This window comes from Melanotaenia boesemani, chromosome 23 (assembly GCF_017639745.1).
Source record: "Melanotaenia boesemani isolate fMelBoe1 chromosome 23, fMelBoe1.pri, whole genome shotgun sequence".
Lineage (NCBI taxonomy): Eukaryota > Metazoa > Chordata > Actinopteri > Atheriniformes > Melanotaeniidae > Melanotaenia > Melanotaenia boesemani.
In genome coordinates, this window is record NC_055704.1 from 21,843,684 (window position 1) to 21,858,083 (window position 14,400).

The following is a 14,400-nucleotide window of genomic DNA, read 5'->3' on the forward strand; positions in this document are numbered from 1 at the left end:
GTGGTTGTAACCAGCGGTGATTTGAGTTCCTGTTGAGTTTCTGTCATCTCCAACAAGTCTGCCCATTCTCCTCTCACCTCTGACATCAACAAGGGTTTTTATTCCAGACAACTGCAGCTCACTGGATATATGTATTTTTTTCGACCCCTCTCTAAAGCTTAGAGATGGTTTGGTAGATTTGTGTGAAAACCCTATTCAGATCAGCAGGTGAAATACTCATACCAACAACCATACCACATTCAGTCAATTGAACCCCCTTTCTTATCAATTCTGATACTCATTTTGAACTTAAGCAGGTCTTCTTGACCATGTCTACATCCTAAAAACATTGAGTTGCTCTCATGTGATTGGCTGATTAACTATTTGTCTGAACAAGCAATTGAACAGGTGAACCTAGTAAAGTGACCAGTGAGTGTTTTTTTTATTTTATTTTTTTACCATCACCAAATCTTCCTCTCTTCAAATGTAAAGTTGCTGATATGTGTTCTCTGGCTGTGTCTAAGCAGCAGTTTATTCTGGTGAAACTTCCTTGGTCACCTCTGGGTTCAGTACACTGAACAGAGGGCCCGTGACTCTGTGCCAGATGGCCTTCTGGATAGACAAAGCCATTTTACTGCCCCAGCCCTGCTACATTACTCAAATGTTATCACCCCTGCCTACAAAAATCCATCTGTGCTCACACACAAACTTAAAGATCCATCATCTTGACACTTGTATTGAAACAATGACAATAATGACAGCACACAATGGATCGCAGAACATTTAAACTGGCAACTTTTATTCTAAGATCGATTTCTAAAAATGAAGTTGTCAGCATTTTTTTTTTCTTTAAAGAGGAGCGTTTGAATTGTGCTCTCTACATATTTATACTGATGAAAGCTATAGCCGGCTCCTATTGTTTTGCCCGCTTGCCAGTTTTAATGAGACCACAGAAGAGTTTTTGCTACTTAACTTTCTGTTGTGGTTTCAATGGGAATCAGTGAAGGATTAGGAATGAGTTCAGGTTGCTTGCTCACTCTATCTCTGTCTTGCTTTTTCTGACACACAAGGGTGCACACACAAACACACACACACAACCTGCCTCTGCTTTTGCTGACTAATTGGGCGCAAATGCTTCGTATAGTGATCCTACACTTTGTATTTTTCATTTTGTTTTTATATCTGCCTGAACGTTCCCGTTTGTTTGTGTATGTCCATGCAATCTTAGCTGTAGCTAATCAATCACCCGCCTGCTCTGATCTATATTCCTGCATTGACAATGTGTCTTAGTTTGTCTGCAGTGCAACATCCACTGCACATTACCAAAACACAGAAACAAGTTTCCAAGCTGTGGATTTCTCTTGTCTTTTACAAATAGCTGTGTTCAATCAAATCTCCATCTTAAGCGATCTTTGTACCCTCACTCCTTTTTATTAAGTTCATCTTCTGTCTTCAGTTTTTCGAGATTTTGTCACAGAAGATGTTTTCCTTGTCTTTGCACAAGCGCTGTGTTTCTCTTTCCTGGAAGTTTAGGTCATACATTAGATGTCTCCCAGGTCAAAGAATTCTTCTGTGAGGACTTTGATTTATTTGTGCATTTATATGGACTGAACGCTTGAGAAAGCACTTACTCTTGCATGGTTTGCCCTGTGGTGTGTGTGAGACAAGGCCAGTGACCAGTGATTCACTGATAAATGACATGCGTATGTGCCTCTACAAACCCATACATAACTGTCTGACCCTATCTGAAAGAACCAGACTCCAGTTTTCCAGAAGAATTCAGAGATACCCCGTAGCTCTTATTGGTTTCTATTATTAACACTGTACATAGCTTCGGTGCTAGCAGTTACTCTACCTTTTATCGACTGACCTAATTTTTCCTTCCCATAACATTTTCCTCCACACATGCACTACTGTTCACTCTTACATTTGAGTTCACTAGTATAACTAAAGCCTTACAGTAATGACTCTGAGCAGCTCCACTGGAGCAGTTTAGTTAACAGTTAACTGCCTTGCTCAAAGGCACCTTGAGAGGCATTTGTAGCATTCCAACATGAGGCCCCTCAGCAGAACTTAACCCACCAAATGTTGTTTAGCCCACAAAGCTACTGTGTTGCTGGTCTTAATCCTGAATCTCATTGCTCCCATGGTAACTTTTCCAATATTTGAGGATTCAAATTGGCCACTATTCACAGCCTCTTTTATTCTGTTCAGATGTTTATTTGTCTTGACTGTTTTCCCCAGATTCATTCAGGAAATAGAGATGAACATGGGGCCAGGCCAGGCCAAGCAGTGCCAGCTTCGGGCATTTCTCACCTACTACATTAATGACCTCTTCCTTAACCAGGTTAGTGAAATGACAGATCTGACAGATCATCTTCATTGTTTTGAAGTTTTTATCACAGGTAACACTCATCATGGCAAACAAAAAAACAAAATGGTTTTTCTACTTCTAACGGTACTTTTTGAGGCTGAATTATTTCACAGCTTTAACTTGATGCACCCGGCGAGTAGAGATCTCCACCAAGCCACTGTCATGTTTTTTCCAGTGATTGTGGGCATAATGTTTTTGAGTTAGAACCTCTAAGGCAAAATGAACCCTATCTCCCCATAGTTAAGAGTCCTTTAAAAAATTCTAAAATTTCCTGAAAATTTAATCAAAATCTGTCCAGAACTTTTTGAGTTATTTGCTCACAAACAGACGAACCAACACCCAGTTTTGTCTTGTATTCGGGGTCATTGTCCTGTTTGTATAATGACTACAGTTACACTGATACTTTAACCCCTAGAAGCCTGTTGCTGCAAATTTGCAACAAACCGCATCTGGCCTTTGTTTATTTTAATAGATTTTTTGTCCATCTGATTTATTTTATTTATTTTACTATTATTCAAGTATTATTTCTATATTATTTTTTTTCTTAATAAATTGTTATTAGTGTATTTAATATTTAATTGTATTTTTTTTTAATTAGTCAGATTTTTTTCCTCTATCCATATAAATGTAAATAAATTCAGACCATAATGGGTTAACTTCATGGACTTTGGGGATTCTTGGATGGTTGATACCTTATCTAAACCACTTTAGAATTTCAGTCTTCCTCCAAACCTTTAAAATCGTTTGCACTGTTGTTAAAATCTACTTTAATGCCTCTTTAAAGGCATCTGTTACAGAGATTTTTGGACTTTTCTATTGAGTTTTTGACTTTCCAGTGAATGCAGTAGAAAAAAAATAGTTGTTCATGTTGCCTCAGAGAAGGTAAATGTTATAAATATGAACACTTTCTGAAAGTTGAAAAGGTATTCTGTTTTAAGTTACATAGTTTAACAATACACAATATAGAATTAGCTTGAACTGCTAATGATATATTGAGTTGCAGCTGTTTCAGAGGACCACAGTACTGTTCTGAGTAGCTCGTAGCTAGATTTCATCCCCACTTCTTCTAACAAATCTCTGACAGCCAGTGACCACAGGTCAGAGGTCTTTATCCCTTTTTAAGTCCCAGCACAAGTAAATTAAAGATCTATAAGGCAGTGTCAATGTTTTTACCCTGTATGTATAGTTCTGACCTGTGTTGATTTCAGAAATCCCAAAATAATTTCAAACTTGTGTACATTTTTTTTTCTATAAACAAATGATTCTGCTCTAGAAAAAGAGCTGAGCCACTCATTGAAAGCCAAATATTGCCTTGACAATCATGTCCACAATGAGTGTTTGTAAGCTTGCAGCCAGTGGTGTTTGACAAAAAAAATGATTACTGAATATAATAAAGCATGCAGCATGGTTTTAAGTTTTTCATATTTAAATTGCTTAAGTAAACTCCTTTTTATACTCACAAATTGTAATGTTGATTTATGCAAATATTAGATCATTTTAACTTTACTAAGTAATCTAGGTTTTTCTAACCACCATCTGGAACTGAGCAGCAATTTTACATGAAAAGTAGAAAACCATTTTGAATCACAGTGGTGAGAAATCAAAGCTAGCTATTCAGTTGATCATCCAGAGAAGATTGTTTTACTCTGGCTTGATTGCCAGTAGCATGAAAAAACTGATTTAATCCCATCTTCACTGAACCATCAGGTGCGGACAGAGATCAACAAGGAAATCGAGGCAGTGAGTAAGACAGCTGACCCTTTGAAAATCCTCGCCAGTGCTGACACCATGAAGCTGCTGGGCGTCCAGAGACCCCTACTGCAGGTGAGAAATATCCAATGTTACATCCACTGTGTTTAAAACACAAATTATAGACTTCTCTTAATGAACATCTAAATAATATTAGGCAGTCATTTGAAGCAAATGATTGCCTCAAAATTACTATGAAGTTTAACAGCCTCATCAATACAAAGTGGGCTCTCAGAATTTCACAGCATATTACATTTAGATTCATTTTGCAGATGTTAATGACATTTTATCCCTCAGTCATATAAGATTAAATCTAGCAGCGTTCATCAGTTTTGCCATTATTTCTCTTATAGTCAAACACAAGAGATCAAGCTGTAGTCTCGGCTAGTCTTAAACCTTATAGTGGCATAATTTCACACTCATGCACGTACACATTCATATGTGAGCAGTTAGAAAGGCTTAAAAAACACAGACTGCTTGTTTATTTGGCGCAGTTTTAACCCTGTTCAATGCAGAATATCTCTCTTGCTTAAACTCACCTTGCAATTCTCTGCAATCTCTGTTCAGGGACTCATCTCACACACACACACATCCTCACAATCCTTATCCTCTCTGTTTCTTTCTGATATCGTTATGTCCACCCTCCCACTTATCTCACAGGATCATAATTGCAGCCGAAATAGTTCTTGATCTTTTCTGAGTTTGTGGTTGTTGCCAAGTGATGTTTACAGTGTAGGACGCACTCACAAACACACACTCAAGCATGTAGGATCGGCCGTCCTTGGCCATTTTCTTGGGGCTTGAATTGATTCTGTTCATACAGTGTCACTGCACTGGCAACCAAGCATATTTATTATGATTTCAGTTTGCTTATATCAGAGATGTCTTCCTATTTAATACAAACTATACACGTTCTCAAATGTAATTTCCTTTATAGGAATCTTGTTTTCTGTAGAAGCAATCCATCCACTTTAAATTGTGCACCTCTCCTTACTTATTAAAGATCTTTCTCCATCTGAGAAATGCATGAAATTATGCCAACAGAGGTAAATGTAAATTAGATTATTTGGTATAAAATGTGAAGAACATGATTACATAAGCCACTCCAAATAAAACAGTTTAATTTAACTAATAGGTATAAATAAAAAACTTGAACTGATATTAAATGCCGTATTGATTACAGAACATTTAATCACATGCTCATGCTGATTTTGGCTGTCTTTCTTATTTAAAATTGGCTAGTAGCAGGTTGAGGATTACAACAGTGCCAAAGTCAAGAGCCAGACAGTTGGCAGGATTTGTCTCAGATGTCAGATCTTCTGGGTGGAGTACGGCTCTCTATGCCTATATCATTTTAAATTATTATTTTAAGCATGCATACATTTTGTGATGTGAATGTGTTTGTCCATACAGTGTCAGAGACTGTCCCACAGAGGTGGTCTGTTTGTGCTGTGGGTGTTTGTGAGGCAGACCTTGGAAATGTGTTGTCTGCTTGCGAGTGTTTTGCTGCGTGTTTGCTTCTGTCAGAGCTTTCCTGTCTGCTCTCTCACAACAAGGGAACAGCAGTGGCAGTTCATTACAGACAGAGACCGTGGGCGCTTGGAGTTCAGCAGGGTTTGTTTATGGCCCGGGCCCCTCCTTAACGAGGAGTTCAGCATCTTGCTAATTATGCTGCTGTGGCTAATGAGCCTTTCTGCTGATCGTGGGGAGTGCAATAAAACATTCTTTTGTTTGGGCTTTTTGCCTGTTTTAATTGGACTGAATGAAAGAGCCTTCCATGCTTCCACGTTCAAGGGTCACAGCAGTATTTGTGTGTTTAAACACTTTTTTATGTGTGTATTTGAAGTCGTGTCAGTATGTTTGCTACCTGTGTATTCTTCTGTTCTTGGTCTCCAATTTGGGGGGCCTCCCGCTGTTTTCCTTGATGGCCTTCATCCAGGGTGTCACTGTGATAACAAACTGCTCCTCTCCAGAGTGTGGATTTTTTTATACGCTTAGCTGTCATGGGGGCTTTTGAAAAAGGAGGTTGACACTCTTTTATCCCAAAAGTCAAATTTAAATAGGTCTTTGAACTCTGCTTAAATAAAGTACATAATTCCAGGAGTCTGACTAGACAAGTGGTAAATCCACACATTTTTGTGGCTACAATAGATTATTAAAGTGTAATTTGATCTGTCTCCATCCTTGCATTGTGTGTATTTAGTCCAATTGATGTAGTGAGGGCTTTAATCCATTCACACAGATTATGGAGACAAAATTCAAGTCCACATAACACGAACATTTAATTCTGAAGTGAAGATAAATTTTCAACTCAGGTTAAAGTTAGGTTATTCTTAGTATAGAGTAAGTCTACAAAAAAGACTGCAGTTCAGTATTATACCTTCCAAATTCCAGTGTTCATAGTGCCAGGTGTTATCAGAGACAAACTTACACCAGTAAAAGAACTAGCGTGGTTGGAAGGAGGGAGAGCGTTCGATATCGCTACACCACATTAAACTCTCATACCACTTGCCTGCTGCCATATAAGGGAAACCATAGGGGATTGCATTTTATAGAGGCATCTGCTCTCTGCAGCCACTGAAGCACTCATAAATGTGTAATGGTATAAATGGAAGGAAGATATTAGCATTTGTGGTTTTGTATTTTCTTAAATGAAAAAAATAAATGTACTGTAACGCCATACGTGCATATGTCAGAGCACAGTAGTGTCAGTCTTAACATTTTTGCTCACTGGACCAGGTGGCCAATAGAGCAGTTTTACCTGCCCAGTAAGGAAAAAACTCAAAATATCTTTATAGAAATGTTGATTCCTTGAGTCTTTTGCACCATAGTCAATGAGGAATATCTGATGTGGAAATAAACCATTAAAAATGATCAATGATTAAAAGCAAAAAAAGTCTTCTAGGACCATATAAACTAAAAAATTGGCAGTGTACATCTGAGGGATATGACTGTGGGGCTGGTAGAGACACATCTCTCAGTCAGCATCTGCATGCAGTGCTTAAAAATGAGGCAAGTTGTTCTTAAATGCAGTGAAACACAACTTTCTGATCAAACTATCAAACCATGAATTCAAAAAAGTGAAACTGGTAAAAGTTAAATCTTGTACAACATGAATAAACTTCAAAAACATAATGACATGTGCCTTTAGGACACAAGAGCTCATACGAGATGTCAAGCATCTCGGACGAAAGGCAGCAAAGGACCGCATGGTCTGCAAGTGTAAAATAATATCTGTCATCATTTCTCCAAATACAAGTTAAATATTATGCACCAAGTCATCACCAGTTGGTTGTTCATTTTCTGTGATATGTCTTCACACTGTGGTGGCAGTGCTCAGGTGAGAAGGTTGTCCAGTAACTGGAAGTTGGTGGTTCAAATCTCACGTCATAACAGTCAGTTTGTTGTTGTGTCCATCGTCACTTAACCCATCTTGCTTCGTTTGGTAGTGCTCGCCTGCTCGGAGAGGCCATTGTGTGTGTTGGCAGCCACATTTCTGGAGTCTGCTCCAGGGCAGCTGTTAAATACCACGCATGAATGTGAAGTAAATGAAAAATGGGTTTGATATAAAGTGCTTTGAGGGCCTTTAAAATAATAATAATGTCCAAAACTTTTAAAAATAATATAGCATTATTAATAAATTAGTTGGTAAACTTTATTAAATTAGCTTGGGACCAGCTATAGTACATTAGTTGGAAAAACCTACTAAGCTGAGTTGGACCAAAACATTTTGAAAGTTAATTGGATTGAATGGCAGTAAATAAGTGGAAACATCATTAATTATTAAAGTTGATTTGACCGAAGTACATTACGATGGAATAACAGGATTGCCTAACGTTGAAATAAAACATATTCACATTGAAAAAGCTTTCCATGAAATTTTTCATGTTCATTTTTGGAGTGTATAATTAGTATGGCTTATCTACTTCCTTTCACTCTTAATAGTAGCAAAAATGTCCTTTTGGTCTGTAATATAGAAGGATGTTTAGTTTAAGAAGTGGTTTATTAAGTGGATGAATAAACTTTATATTGTACACACACACAGTTGACCTGGCTGCTACGACGTAGAAGACAAAGGGGCTGTATAACAGGAAACAAAGAGGAAGGAAATACCATCACACCACCACATAATCACATAAAAAAAGTACTTGTTTGCTGTTGTATTAAAATTTAACATATTACAGGGTGAACCTTGAAAACTCACATATACGCAACGAAGCTTGACTCAGTCTCTGCTTTTTAAAAAACTATTTACATATGAATCAACTCACTGGATATTATTTTCTGACCCCCAGCTATTGGATATAGGATAGGCTTGGCCCTTGTCGACTTTTGCGACCCTCTGCGGCATGGATGGAATATTTATGAACACATTTCCATAACATTAACTTTTGGAGTGGACCCATGTTATATAATACATTTATATAAATTATCTGGCCTTTTGTCAGTCGTATCTCAGCTGCAGAAATGGACAAAGTGACTTTGCTGCATAAAAGTCAAGGTGAATACCATTCCTTATGTTTACTTAAACAGCCTTTAATAAGACATGCACATGGAGTCTGGGCTTATAGGTTAATAAGTAGTAGTAATATCAGCACTGATTTCCCTATCACTAGGTGCCAGTAGTGTCAAATGCAGCTTTTATCTATTATCTATATATTACATATTATTGATATGACACAAACAATATATATTGTCCAGTTGGAGTGTGAGATGGGGGCTTTCAGTGGAAGTTTATAGTTCAGTGAGAAAGGTTAATGTCCATTCATGTGACTGTGTGATAGCGTACCCTGAGCTGATAAGTCCCCAGAGGATCAGTGGTGTTAAAGACAAGAGGAAGGTAGCCAGCCACTGAATATGTCTTTTAATCCTTCCTATTTTCCTTTGCTTTCTCTCCCACTTGACGTTTTGTTGTTCCATATCTTTCATCTGTTGTGACCAAAGTTATTCCCATTTTATTCTTGTATTTATTCCCTTTTCTCATTGACTAAACTCCAACTACATGGTATCACCCAAACACACACGCTATTAACCCTAGCAGTGCGATGCTATCTGTCCAGCCTTGTGTTGCCACTGATTGATTCATTTAATTAGAGTTAGATCGAGGGAAAATAGTGGGGAGTGGAACAGACGAATAAAACAGGCTAGGGAGGGTATGGTCACTCTGCTGGATAGTTCTGGAGATTGGCTCCATTAATCTTGGTTGAACAACCCCCTCACACACATATACACTTCCATGTCCCTTTTACACACTGACTTTGTGACACACTACCATACAAGCATGCACACACAATGTACATGCAGCCACGCGCAGGTATGATGAGACAAACGCACCAAAAGACAGCTAGGTGAACATATTTCCCTGGCCCTGAAGACAGGGTGTCGAGCCACCTACCTGCCCAGTCATATGGTGAGTGTGTGTTTCTGAGAGAGTCTGATACCAGATAAAGTGTTTGTTTGCTGCTTTTTTTACTTCAGCAGCCAGGACAACATCATGAACCTAATTACTTTTCCAGCTCTGCCCCCTGTTGTTTTTTGTTTGTTTGTTTCTGTATACTAGCGTTACAATTGCTCATGTATCTGTTGTCCATGTGTGCAGGTATTAGCCTGTTTCTGGGTGTTTTCATGTAAACGTAATTCATTCTAGAGCCGGATGAAGACTGATTTCATTCACATTCTGTCCAACTGCCAGGAAGCTTGCTATATTGTAGTTATGTTCAGCTGCCTATGGCCTGCTAATGATGTTGACCTTTTAAAATTCATATTCACATGTAAGTTTGTGAGAGAGGAGGTTGGACAACAAGCATGCACGTGTTAATTGTGCATGCACACACACACTTCCACCTCCACTGACTGTAATGACACTGACCTTTTGATTTGTGATGATGTGTGCAGTCACTGTTTATTTGTGGGGGGCTGATTGCCTCTTGTTGATTGGCTTCCTGCTGCCCCCCCTCCCCTTCTTACAGCTGTCATGCACACTGTGGAGATGGCAGTGGCTGAGCGTTCCTTTATTAAGGACACTCTCAGCTCCCAGTTTCCATCACCAGACACAGCAATCACAGCACAATATACCTGTTAGCTGAATCAGCTGTGCTTTGTGATTGGGGCAAAAGTAGGGGCTGGAAGGAGGTTGGAAGGATGGTATACTACCCTCTCATACTGACAGATCACCTACTTTACCAAAGACAAAAGCAAAAGCTATTTGCGGGGGTGGAATCAGCACGATACCCATTTTAATTCTGTAAAATAGGCCTGTTCTCAGTAAAAGAAATAATCCAAATGTTTTCCCATTTAGCCTAAATGTATTCTGAAGCCTATCTCTACATTATCTGTCACCAAATGGACTGTTTCCAAGCATCCAGTTGATAGTTTTATAACTTGTAGGAATTATGAAGGAATAAGGGACGTTACAGTGAAACACCCCTTTTACCTGCAGCGCTTTTGGCTGCGCTTTAAATTAGTCTCTTCAATCTCCTCCTCCTCCACCAAATGAGACAAAGTTATGCTCATTACGATATCGTGGTGTTCTTTAGAGATGATTTGATCTCTTTTATGTTCTCCCCTTGGTAATGGAGCCTTTCTAGCAAGTGTAGAAGTCACTTTTTTATTCTTTAACTTAAAATGGTTCAAATTCTGATAAATTCTGGCTGTAAGGCAGCGTTTCTGTTTTGCCTCCTCCTTCACTGCTGGAGGTACAACCGTCCCATACCACCCACCTTCACCTGGTTATCTCACACCAAACACATGCACTCCTCAGGCTCACACCCTCGGCCTCCAGCCCGCCTTCTACACAGAAATGTTCCCTTTTTTCCTAAAACATGAGGCTTCTGTCCATTGTTTTTAGTTTTTAGATATGCATGCCAGCTTGTTTATATATCACAGGTAAAAATGTTTACATGTGCTTTAGTTTTGTTTTTTTAGTGAAAGAGACGGCACTGAATTGAGCCAAGAAAGCAGCAGCTACAGCCTAAGGTACTGCAGCACAGGTTCATGCAGTGCTATGACATGCAGAGTTTCTGTGTGCAGCAAGACATAATCTTTGCCTTTTGAGTGATTCAGTTAGAGGGAGTGAAGTTGAAATGTCAGTTCTATGACAAACATGCCCTTTGGTCTGAAGGAAAAAAGGTTTTGGCTGTGGGTGTATGATAAAAGTTACAGCTTGAATTTTAAAGCGAGTTAGTGCACTTAGTTTAACAAATGACAGTCTTTGTGTTGCTGTGGGCACATTTTCGTACATGTGTGTGTATTTGAGTTAATGCACTATCTACAAATGGGCCTAATGGGGCACAGAAAGGAACATACACCCCCTACAGAATGCATTAACTACATTATAATTCGCCTTTCAGTCTTGCACCCAAACTTTTATTCACTCACACAAAGCACAGATGGCTTAATCCAGTTCTTGTGATAACTAATTCATAATAACTGACAATAAGTGGCAAATAATTATCTAAGATTGTAAGGACTTTCCTCCCACTTCTACTAGAAAGTAATAGGGCCATGCCAGGTGTATGGTGAGAAACAGGGGATGATATAATGATTATTAAAAAAGAGTTTGGGTCACTATAGGGATTTTTATGGTGACTCTGAGCTTTAGAGCAATTCCCAAGATTAGCATATGCAGAAGCTCCATATTTCATCCCGCATTTGTTTTTGTGCGTGGGTGAGAATAGGGTATGTGTAATATAGAAGCCCATCTGTAATCGTTCAAGTGTGATATTGCTCTTCATCTCTCAATTAGAACACTTGCAAAGCTTAATGCAGTGTTTGCAATGAAAGAAAATGCTTGCTTTTAATAACTCAATTTTGTCCACCCAGAGGCAATGTGCATGCATTTGTTTCATGGCAGCACGTTTCTTTCACCATATTATGACCATCAAATCTGCTTTTCATTTCTTTACTTCCTCAAGCCTGAAATGGATCATTAATTGATGTACAAACACAATGAAATACAGCTTCTAGTTTTCTGGATTTGATCTAAGCACAGATAATGATGATGGGTTTCTGTTGCCAGAGGTTGATTGGCCCCACAGTACAAGCTTTTTGCTTGATACACAAAGTCAAACTACATTATTAACAATTAGAAAAGAATAGTTCTCAAATGAATACAAACAACCTTCAGTGACATGTCTGTGTAAGCACAATGGACTGTTTCTCAAGTTCCATTTTCTCCAAAGAGCGACCCGTTTTCTGTTCTACACCATTAGCTGATTAGATTATGTCGATTTCTCTACAGTCCTTTATGCCATCCAAAACTCTGTCTGTTGACTCCTTGTAGAGATTACAGCAGAATGTTTTAAGTGTTGGCTGTATTGAAATTCCAGTAACTTTCTAAAGCTGAGCAGCAAATAGAGGTTTAAACAGACTGAGATTAAGTGAACCCAATTCTACTGTTAGATAGGATAAAATGCTAAATCCCCAACCTCCTTTTGAGACCTTAGGTGAACTTAAACTGGGGCTTAGGTCCATCTTATTCAACATGTACATCAAGTTTTGAGAAAAAAAGATGCCCTAATTTTTTTTTTAACTAAATATAAACATGGAACCTGATTGCACATGGGTTATAATGTATTCTGCAATCCATTAGAGGGTTAATTATTTTTTAATTAATCAGAATTAAATGTGTTTTATTGGTGACTTCCTGGTCATCTAGTAAGAACCGAGGTGTTAATGTACATGAGAAGGTGGATATTTGTGCAGTGTAGCAGTCATTGTAGTCTGTGTATCATAATGAATGAACATAATAAAATTAATTTGTCACAGAAGAAGATTATATGAAATCATTTTGAAGGAAATTGAAGGTTGACATACAAAGTGAAACACTGCTAAATTGTCTGAACTTAAACCAACTTGAGTACAGAGTAGCCCCACTTACATACATACACCTACAAAAAAAAGCATGTGTTTTGGCTGAGTAGGCACAAGCATGGGGGGGCATCCAGTGTGTGTCAGGGGAGTCTTTGTAGATTAGCCCCATACTGACGTTGATGAATGATCTGTCAAGACAATGTCCCTCTCATGTCCAGTTCCTTTTTACCCAATAGAGGGACATTCTCCTGTGTTGGGGAGGGGAAAAGAGGAAGACAGAGGTTATCTCTGCCTGTGCTTCCAATGGTGTGTGGGTGTGTGCAGATGCGTCCAGACACTGCTGAGTGTGTATTATTTTAGTAACCCATGGTCAACCATGTGAATGGCATGGCAGAGGCATTACACGTGTCAGTGCTTTGGGGTCAGGGTGGGAGTGAAATGGCAGAGAGCGTGGGGTTAAACACTCTGACCTCAGCAAAACCTTGAGGGGCACCCCGCTTTTTTAATGGGAAAAATCCATGATCCGTTTCCGATTCAAACCTGAGACCCTCATGTCTTCCCTCCTCAAGAAACATATTACAGAAACCTCATGAAGTTGACATTTACACACAGTTTGTGATTGGTCCGCAAGCTCGAGTCAGTAAATACACTTATTCTTTTGATCCTATGTCTCTTTTAAGAAGATGGCCCACTTTGCCGTCTTAATTCAGCAACTACAGTTGCATCTCTCGTCTCCCACTGCAATACATTTGCTGTGTTGTGCTTTTTACTGACTCCACCAAAGGAAATAACTACTTTTAGCACTGGCTCAGGGTGCTTTCTGTGGTGATGACCATGCATTAAGAGATTTTTCCGCTGAGACGCCACGCTTGATGCCGGCCCAGCCTTGTTGCTGTCATTAAACCACTATTGCCATGGTCTTCATTTCACAGCAGCAGTTTACCCCAGCAAACTGTGAGATCCATTTGCAAAGCCCAAGTCTAATTTTCTGTGATGACTGTGTGTTTGTGTAGTAATGATGTAGAAGAGTGAAGGCAGAGTTCAACCAAGCACAGTTTCAAGGTAATAAAATACTGGAGAGTAGAATTAAATAAGAAATGTGAGTGTTTTTCACATGTTTCCACTGCATGTTGACCTTTAAGCTTGAAACATTGGAAAGAGAGAGAATGAGAGATGGAGAAGCCTCCACGATACTTCTTTATAACAGTCAAGTAAGATAGAAGAGATGTAGCAGAACTCGCTTTCCCCAGAACTCGCACTCTCTCTGTCTAAGCCCTCCCTTTCTCAATCTGTCCCTTGATTACTTTTTAATGATTACTGCTGCCTAAGACGAATGGCTGTGTTAAATGAGCAAATTAGACAAGGGAGCTGAGTGCAAGAGCATTTGTTAGAGCAGAAGTAATGGATCGGGCATCCATTGTTTACTTTCTCCATTCACTGGCTCAGCCTGCTCCATGTCTTTTAAGCCGGGACAGGAAGAGTGGAGG

The 14,400-nt window shown here is 39.0% G+C and overlaps 1 protein-coding gene across 1 annotated transcript in view; it reads left to right on the forward strand.

The window, feature by feature from the left end:
• exoc4 (exocyst complex component 4) overlaps positions 1 to 14,400 on the forward strand; it is a 118,573-nt gene that overhangs the window by 70,769 nt on the left and 33,404 nt on the right. The window contains exons 12-13 of the mRNA XM_041977070.1: positions 2,224 to 2,326; positions 4,061 to 4,177. Coding sequence (XP_041833004.1) covers positions 2,224 to 2,326; positions 4,061 to 4,177 — 220 coding nt within the window. The remainder of the gene's footprint in view (positions 1 to 2,223; positions 2,327 to 4,060; positions 4,178 to 14,400) is intronic.